Below are 10,038 nucleotides of genomic sequence, written 5' to 3'. Positions count from 1 at the left end.
GAAAAAAGTCGTACTATATTAAGAGAAAAAGGTTATAATATTATGAGAGATATTACTGATCTGAAATCCAGAAATTTGATTTTGAAGTATATAAAATTAACATAACAACAATTAAATTTTCAAAAAGCATTTTTTCATTTGTGATATATACTGAAATATTAAATAATGTTATATTTCTTGTCCTGAAACCAAATTGTCTTTGGGATTTAAAAAAGTTTTATAAAGTTCAGTTTAACTCAGCAAATAAATTCTGACTTTGCGTAAAAAAGTGCAAAAACAATGTAAAAACAGAAGAAGGGACAATTATACACACAGTATGTTTTGACTTACTTCGTTCGTTCCTTCACTAAATCAGCATTACAGATAGAATTTGATCTATTTAAACCCCTGTCTTTATAAATGTAATGGGGAAAACTGCCTAAATGCTCTGTTCTAAGGGTTAATAGGGGGCGTGTCGTTACAAATCGCCTCTTATTTTGAAATCAAGCGCTTCCGGTCTCGTTGTAGCTAGCCGGGCTAACCGTTGACTTGACGCAGCAACAGGGACAGGGAGGGAGGGTTTTCTCATGGCACAAACCGTCAGCACTGAAAGTAAAAGCAGTCAGAAAAGTCCTCGGAGCTCCGTGACCGCCGCGGAACAACAGTCTCTCGCCGCGGGGTCGTTCATGTGAGTGAACCGGCAGCAGCTTACAAACATGGCGGAACATTATTTGTGAAGAGAAGGCGGCCAGTCGCTCTGCCACAACTTTTTTTTTTTTTTTTTTTTTTTTTGCTGAAGTCCAGCAGCCGTTTGAGCCGCGACCACACCCTCCCCGCTTCCTCATAGTCGCGAAGAGCGGCAGCGGCGGCGGCAGCAGCGGGAATAACGGCCGCTTTTCTCCCCGCTGCGTGGACGGACGGCGTCGTGAGCCGCGGTGGTGGGAGCCACAGCCGGAGAGAGAACGACTGAAATGTTGACGGGCCACCGGCCGGTATGGATGTGAGAGGCGGCTCCACGCAGAGGACATGCGGGGCCACACGGCACTCTCCGCTCCCGAGTTAAGACGCGGCGGAGGCGGCGGTGAAGGAGGAGGAGGAGGCGGTGGTGAAGGAGGAGGACGGACACACGGACGATGCATATGGAGTCGAGGCGACTGCTCGCTACTAACCCAGGGCTGTGTATGAAAAAGAAGAGATTCAAAGTGGATTAAAGGGCGTTTGTGTTTTTTAATTATTGCTTTATTTTGAACTGTAGCCCTGACAGTGGATTTTATTCGGGAGAACTTTATGAAATAATGGTGCTGGAGCAGCAGGGCCGTCACCAGGATGAAGCGACTGAGGGGGGCAACTTTTTTTATGAAGTAAAATCAATTAACGTAACAATAGCATAGATTCAGAAAAGCCAAAATAACACTAGACTACTCTTTCTAGGTTAAATATACGCAAATTGGAGTATTGGCGACCTTCAAAAGAATACATTTATGAACGATTTCCAGTGTAAATTAGCCGGGGGAGACGCGTAGAAACGACTCCGCTCCAATTTAGTACAATAGTGTGGTCCCTTGTCGTAACATAGCTTGATAGTGTTTTATAGACGCATAACGCTAAAGGGGCAAACAAATCCAACAGAGGCGCCCACGCCTCCTAGTGGTGCTGAAGGGAAGCGCAGCTCTTTTTTCGCTATTGTGACGAGCTGCTCGGGTGTTGCCCCGCGTGGAAGCAGCATGAGTTCTACACCAGCACGGTCAAACTCTGTGGGAACAATCTGGACGAGATCTCGGTGCTGTGTCAGGCTGGACTCAACATGATATCCCATTGATTATAGTGGGGGGGGGAAACTGAAGGACTCTTACCTCTAAGTGAGGTGCAGTTTTCCTAGCAGATGTAATGTGTTTGAAAAGAAAAGGGCCTTCTGACATTGTTTTCATTTATTAATTCTCAATCTGCACTTTGCCTTGTTTTACGAGGCACCCTGGTGGCACTGCAGCTTGTGTGTGATTTTTTTTTTAAAAACATTTTATTTTAAAGCAAAAAAAACCTGTGAATCTGTTCCATAAAACCTGGGATTAGAATGAGGATATTGACTTTCTTTTATATATATTTATATATATAAATAACAACAAAATATTTTCAGGGCATTTAAATTTATTTAGCATCAAGATAAAATAAATCATATAACTTCTAACACTGATTATTCAGAAGTTATTAGTGATTGGCTGTGTTGCGTCGTAACATTACAAATAGCATTTAAAGGTGAACGAGATTATATTATATTGAAGAGACACATTCATCGACAGCGGGGATGTTATTGAAACACATACAGTAATTGACTTGTTTACATTGAGAATACATGTCCTGTGTGTCGGCTTATAAACGATGTATAGTCGATGATCTATACTCTGAAGGAATTTAAGGAAGACTGTTCGGCCAGTTGTTCAAGGAGTTTGTAAAAAAAAGAAACAAGAAAAAGCAGTGAGGTGAAGTTTACCTTGGAAATATGTCTTAAACACTTCAGTGTGGTGTGCAACAGAAACTTTAAATAAGTGAATCCCTCCAGAAGAGCATTTTGACCCCCCCACCGCCCCTCCACACTCACACACCTATCTCCTTATTATGGCTAGTGGTGGTTCTGGGAAATCAGCTAGCGAGGGATCAACCAGCACACCCACTGGCAGCCTGCAGCAGAGGAAACGTCTCTCCTCCATCTGTGACACATGTAAGGGCAAGATGCAGCTGGTGGCCGACCTCCTCCTGCTGGCCAGTGAGACCCGGCCGGTCATGACATCCGAGGGCGTGGCCGTGGCCGACACGTTCGACCAGTGCCGCGACACGATCATCGCCAGGACTAAAGAGCTCTCCATTCTCACCCACGACATCCAGAGCCAGCTCAACATGGGCCGCTTCACCGAGGTGGGGGACCGCCTCTTGGAGATGGCCGACCTTGTGGTGTCGTTGACCGAGTGCTCCGCGCACGCCGCTTACCTGGCAGCCGTGGAGACCCCCGGCTCTCAGCCCTGCCTGCCAGGTCTGGTGGACCGATACAAAGTGACCCGCTGTCGGCACGAGGTGGACCAGAGTTGCAACGTCCTTCGAATCACCCCCCTGCCAGACCTCACCCCGCAGCTCCTCCTCGAGCTCTCTCAGAACATCTCCGTCAACCTCAAGACTCTCACGGACATCTCGTCGCTGGCCAGCGAGAGGTCCAGGGACCGCTTTGCGAAAGAGCAGTTCAAGTTGAGTGTGAAGAGCATAAGCACGAGCGGCACGGCCTTCCTGGCGTGTGTCAAGGAGGTGAAAACCCAGCCCAGCGAGCTGACCAGGAACCGCTGCGTCCTTTTCAGTGCCGCTCTGGTCCAGGCCGTCAGCGCCCTGGTCGGTTTCGCCACAGAGCCTCAGTTCCTGGGAAGAGCTGCGAGTATCTCCACTGAAGGGAAGGGGGTACAGACTGCAGTTTTAGGGGGGGCCATGAGTGTGGTTTCAGCCTGTGTCCTCCTCACTCAGGGCCTCAGGGACGTTGCCCAGCATCCTGAGAGCAGTTCCAAAATGGCCGACTACCGGGAGCGTCTGCGCAACTCGGCGTGTGCCGTGTCCGACGGCTGCACTCTGCTCACTCAGGCACTCAGAGAACGCTCCTCTCCAAGGACCCTGCCGCCAGTCAACTCTCATTCTGTGAATTAGCTTAGGACGAGGCGACACGATGTCCAGTCCCCTCTGTCCTGTCCTGACGTACCAAAGAGACTCAGCTGGGTCGTCCCTGTTCATCAGGTTTGAGTCAGAGTAATGTCAGGTGAAAGCCGCGGCTCTGCGTCAGGTTCAAAATGTGTCGGAATACAAAAAGAAAAGAGCACAAAAAAGCCCCCCCCGACCTCTGCATGGTTCTGTGTCGCGCTGGATGCGACTCGGACCGCGTCGTTGTAACGGGACGACTCGACCTGCTCCACCTGACCCCGGCATCACCTGACAGTCCGCTCTCATCGACAGACGGCAAACCTGAAACATTTACCTCAGTTTTCAGCTCCGGTGAAAACACCAGCCTTGATGATGGATGTAGCCTCGCTGTGTGAACCTATGGTTGGCTGACCTGCTCAGTTTCATGTGCTTTGTGAGATTGGAAAGAGTGATCCGAGTGTCTCCGTGTTTTCTTTCTTTTCTTTTCTTTTTGTTTTCAACGTGTGAATTCTGAATTGGTTAAAAGCTGCTGTGAGTGTGTGCCATAGGTTTTACACTATTTACCAGACGTCGCATAGTATTTTAAAGTGTTTTGATCATGCATGTAATGGAGTATTTATTTCAACTATTAAAAATGTTTCTGGTATGTCGTTGTATTGCTAAAGTACTTTTGCTTGCAGGCTAATATGATGAATCGAAGAGAAAGTGACCCTTTCTAACAAGGAATTCCACATAAAAGGGTTTTTATAAAAAATTAAATGAATGGTTATTAGTGTTAAAAGTGTATGCCATGTTAACTTAATCTTGCCATTAGACAGCCTTGTACAACAGGAACCTTCAGTTTGTGTTGCTTTGTAATCCACGTAATCTCCTGCACCAAAGTCCATAGAGGAAATCAGCGATGTATTGATCCTCCGCTGCCTCCGTCAGTGAACTTACATGAGATACTTTGTGAGTTTGGTGTTTGAAATCTTCAGTGTGAATTTACCTAAATAACTCAAACCTGTGAAAACAGGCTGTAGTAGAGCAGCAGCTCCTGTGTCCATGCAAGCTAAAAACCATCCGGTTTTCTCTCTGGTGTGGATTGTGAACGGATCACAAAGGCCGTTTAATGTTGAGATAAAGTGCTGAACCTATTCTTTAACGTGTTGTTGATGTAAGCTGGTGGGGATTTCATTAGGCAAGCCTTCTGTTTAAGTGGATACATTTTTCTTGGTGTTGCCTCTGGCAGCCATGTGCTCAGTCAGCTCTGATTATGTCCATACCTCATACAACCACCTGAACTACCACTTTTATATTATATATAATATATATACATTATATTATTATTATAATATATGATATATATTATTTAAAAAAAGTATAAGCAGTATAAAACCTCTGCATCTATCGGGCAGTTGATAAACAATAAATTGGACACTTAGTATATAACTAAAAATCACATTGAGCTGATCTTTATATGTCTCATTATTTAGTTTTATCTGTATAATATAGTCTTTTCCTGTGTTCTCTTCTCTCTCCAGTTCAACTCAGGTCACACTCCTGCAGTAAAGCCATCATAAGATCTAAATTCTGGCAAACTCAAACACGCAAAATGCTCCTTTTAATGAAACATATTACACCGGGATGTTCTTGCTGGATTTTATTGAATATCACAGTTCGGGGTAAAAATGTTGACATGACTGGCGAGTAACCTCATAAAAAGTGCACACTCTGCTGCTTTATCTCACTGTTGCACAGCATTTTTCAACAAGAAATTGTGATTGGTGCCACTTGGTAATCCACTCACTCTCCCACACCAAAGTCCAAAGATGAATTTGGTAAGTTTGTGTAATTTTTGGGTTAATGCCAAAGAAGTGACAAAACAACTCACCGACGGAGGCATTCGTGGTGTACAATCGGCAATTTTCTCTATGGGCTTTGGTGTGAGAGAGTTGAGCAGTTTAAGATGTAGTAAAAAGGAACTCTTTTACCGTAAGATAGCACAGAAAACTTATTATGATATTGTAGACGCTGTTGATGTGGATTTTTTAGTTGGGCATTTAAGTGGCTAAAAGCCATTGTTTTACCCAGTGTTCCTCCTAGCAGCCATGTTTTCACAGGGACTCGAGACAAAGAGTCTAAATAATTTCTCTTTTTATACTTGCATTATAGCAAGTGTTATGTTATTCATTTACTTCATTACTGTGTCAATTAAAGGGACACTGTGTAGTATTTATGGGTTTATATAACCCAAAATCCACTTTTTTATACATATTATGTGCTCCTGCATTGTCTAGTCGCTGTATAATAGTTTTTGTTTCATTTTCGTCGTGTTTCAAAAAGTCATGTAAAATAACATGGTCGCGGGCCGCGGTTGCATAGCCACTGTTAGCAGCGAGACGCCATGTTTCTACCGGAGCCTCTAAGGACAAACGCGAGAGAACAAATCAAGCGTCTCTTTACTTGTAGCGGAAGTCCCGCCTCCTCTCTCTCCGCTTCGTCTGCTACGGCCGCGGTAGCTCCGCCCTCTCCCTCGCCTCACGAACCTCATCTGCTGACACGGAGAAAGACGACGAGGACGACATTTGACCGGCTGAGGATACCGTAGCGCTCAGGGAAGGGAGGGGGTGAGCAGAGGAGCAGTTCTTTGTTGTAAATTTCAGCCTCTCCTCTAGATGGCACTATAAACTACTTACTTCACCTTTAAAGCTCACATAGAGTGGTCCTGTTGCACATAAATGTTAGTAATGGAGGTCTACTTACATATATTAACTTGTTTTTATGGTCAAAAACCTCCTAGTTTCTGTAAACTAGCCGATAGAAATCCTCTTTTCTGACAGTGTTTTTCAGCCGCGATGTTTCAGAGTGAACTTTCACCCCCAGGAGACAGAGTCTTGTGATTGGCCAGTACTATCCAGCACATCCGTTCTCAGAAGCGCAGCGCCCCCCTCTGGAACGGCGGATGCACTGCTCCTCATTATCAAAACATTGTTTTAACAGTGTTTAAAAATAGCTTCATCACGACTCCCCGCCGCAGTCCCTTTTATGACTTTAAACCGGAGTCAGACCCAGAGTCAGAAGACACTGTTGCTCGTGAAACACCTCCACAACGGACGTTATTCTTCTTCTGCGGTTCAATGTACGTAACCGGATGTGCCCGGACTAGTGCCCGGATGAGGACGATCGGTTGTTCAGGAGAACCGCTGCTTACGTAACTATTACGGGATTTTCAGTGATCTCGTTGAGCCCCGAGATTACAATAAAACACAACGTTCTCAGCAATGGCTGAACTGTTTGTTTCGAACCGTCAGGGCTTCATAAACAAGGTAATGACGCAGATACACACCAAAAAAAACAGCGATAATAGGAACTTCCGGTCTAGTTCAGCTGTAAGAGACTCTCAGTTAAAAAACACAAAAACTGAACACCAGCAAAACTGTTTTCAGCTGTGTTAACATCATTGCACAAGGGTTTTCAAGGGTTTTCTAATCATCCAATAGCCTTCCAACGTGATTAGCAAACACAATGTACCATTAGAACACTGGAAATGGGCCTCTATACACCTATGTACATATTCTATTAAAAACCAGACGTTTGCAGCTAGAATAGTCGTTTACCACATTAACAATGTATAGTGTATTTCTGGTTAATTTAATGTTATATTATATATAAAAAATAAGGACATTTCTAAGTGACCCCAAACTTTTGAATGGTATTGGAAATGGTTTTATAACTAACCTGAAGTAAAACTTCAAACGAGCAGCGTATATATATATATATATATACAGCACTCTGGGTTTTTTGAGGCCTCTGCCTCTGCCTTCCTGACAGAACACAGTAAAGGCCAAATCTGCTGCTCCACAACAGGAAACCTATAGCTCACGCTATCAGGAGTGGCTTCCTTCACACCACATATTGCTGGAGTCCTAATTTTCTGGGCAAGGTTTCGCCCATTTCCTGCTGCAGGAGGGAAACACTTGCCTATCCTTCTCCCCAGGCGGGTTAACCGTCCCCGCAGCTCTGACGACAGCCACCTCCGAGGAGCAGGAAGCCGCCTTCAGTCTGACACACTGACCTACTCTATGTGCAGCTGTAAGCCACAGTTTCAACAACAGGAATATGTGTATGAACTGGAATTTGGAGTTTTTGAATGAGGTACTACTTACTCATCGCGCGTCCTAAAACCAGGCAGTGAAGACATGGAGGACACTGTCCACAGTAGTCCTTAAAGTGACACATTTCAAATTAGTCAGGGAGGCAGCAGTGGATAAACAAATAGGCAATTTTCTGTAAGAACACTGTTGTGAGAGTGTGACTGGTTTACAAACAGACACAAATATTATTAGTTTCTGTCCCATGAGAAAAAGAAGATGTTAAACAGTAGGAATAAGTTAAGTGAACCATATTTTGGTGAACTAAACAGTTTGTTCCTGGTGTCCTAGAGCGGAGTGGGCTCAAAGTGGGCTCTTGTCTTTGTTTGGCAGCACAGGTGAACGGGAGAACGGGAGAACGGGGGAACGGGAGAACAGGGGAACAGGAGAACAGGAGAACAGGAGAACAGGAGAACGGGAGAAGTGGAAGAACTAGGGAACGGGAGAACAAGGGAACGGGTGAACAGGGGAACGGGAGAACAGGAGAACGGGGGAACAGGAGAACAGGGGAACAGGGGAACGGGAGAAGGGGGGAACGGGAGAACAGGGGAACGGGAGAACAGGAGAACATGGGAACGGGAGAACGTGGGAACAGGAAAACCAGGAGAACAGGGGAACGGGAGAACGGGGGAACAGGAGAACGGGGAAATGGGAGAACGGGGGAACAGGAGAACAGGGGAACGGGAGAACGGGGGAACGGGAGAACGGGAGAACAGGAGAACAGGAGAACGGGGGAATGGGAGAACGGGGGAACAGGAGAACGGGGGAACAGGAGAACGGGGGAATGGGAGAACAGGAGAACAGGGGAACGGGAGAACGGGGGAACAGGAGAACGGGGGAACAGGAGAACGGGGGAATGGGAGAACAGGAGAACAGGGGAACGGGAGAACGGGGGAACAGGAGAACGGAAGAACAGGAGAACAGGGGAACGGGAGAACAGGGGAACGGGAGAACGGGTGAACAGGTGAACAGGTGAACACAGGAGAGTCGTAGAAACCTGAGAAGAGTAAACTGACCCTGGCTGAATTATTTATGTCTGCCAGATTAAATGACTGTGCTGTTTCTCTGACTCTCGTCATGTGACACTGCAAACCATTAAACCCCCCCCCCCCACCCCGACACACACACACAGAAGAAAATGTATGCTTTTGTAGATCGACAATATATTCAGTTCTACACAACACAGCTGTGGAAAAGTACGACTTCAGTAAAGAATATGAATTTGTCAAGAACCAAAAGCTTCTGTGAGACTTCATTTTTAACATCTTCTTAATTTAAACAACATTAACAGAATGCTTGTCTGATGTCGAGTTGGACACAACTTCAAAGGCTCCTGCTCTACAGGACCTTGAGAAACACTAACATGACCAGGATGTGTGAAATTGTCCCCAGAGGAGGAGACGTTCATGGAAAGGAGCGCTCAAAAGGAGGTGTTCAGAAGAAGCATTCAGGAAGTGTTCAAGGAGGAGGAGTTCAGCAAGAGGTGTTCAGGAGGAGATGTTTGCGAGGAGACATTCAGGAGGTGGATTACAGGTGGAAGAGTTCAGGAGGAGAACCTCAGCAGGGAACATGTTGGAGGAAGCGTTCAGGAGGAGGACCTCATGGGGGAGCATTCGGGAGCAGGATCTCAGAAGGAAACTTTCAGGAGGAGGCATTTGGGAGGAGAAGCTCAGGATGAGGTGTTTAGGAGGAGGCACCAAAAAGGAAGCATTTAGGAGGAGGAGGAGCTCAGAAGGAAGCATTTAGAAGGAAGCATTTAGAAGGAAGCATTAAGGAGGAAGCATCCAGGATGAAACAATTAGGAGGAGGCACTCAGGAGGAAGCCTTAAGGGGGAGGGAAAACTTTCAGCAGTAGAGATTCAGGAGGAAGAAGTCTTTATTTAGCGTTAGATGGCTCCTCCTCCCAGCAGCTCCTCTTGCGATGCCGCAGTTGTTTTTGCAGGTGATGGAACTCAACAGTTGCTCCTCAGCCTTGACATTTGCTCTGTTTCTCTGAAAACACTGTACTGTGTTCACACTCTGCCACAGAATGTGGAAACTTGTTCGTCTCCCGGGTCCAGTTTTAATCCCAGGCCTCGCCCTTCTTTGGCTCCAGGAACAGCACGAGGCCGACCTTTGACCTCAGCCTGTCGTTCTCCTGGACCTGGAGGTGGAGGAGGAGATGGTCAACTTCCACACACACACACACACACACACACACACACTGACCTTTGAGCCAATATGACAGAAAACTTTCTTTTTTGGAACCGGAGAGGTC

The 10,038-nt window shown here is 46.0% G+C and overlaps 1 protein-coding gene across 1 annotated transcript; it reads left to right on the top strand.

Annotated features, from left to right (window-relative positions):
• The first annotated feature begins 2,421 nt into the window (after positions 1 to 2,421).
• Positions 2,422 to 4,216, top strand: tlnrd1 (talin rod domain containing 1). Its single transcript, XM_083900466.1, has one exon. It carries the CDS (start codon positions 2,593 to 2,595, stop codon positions 3,655 to 3,657), a length of 1,065 nt encoding a protein of 354 aa, XP_083756592.1. The 5' UTR covers positions 2,422 to 2,592; the 3' UTR covers positions 3,658 to 4,216.
• The last annotated feature ends 5,822 nt before the right edge of the window (positions 4,217 to 10,038 follow it).

The sequence above is a fragment of the Microchirus variegatus genome (assembly GCF_963457635.1).
Source record: "Microchirus variegatus genome assembly, chromosome: 14".
In the NCBI taxonomy this organism is placed as follows: domain Eukaryota; kingdom Metazoa; phylum Chordata; class Actinopteri; order Pleuronectiformes; family Soleidae; genus Microchirus; species Microchirus variegatus.
This window is presented reverse-complemented; position numbering and strand designations above follow the sequence as displayed.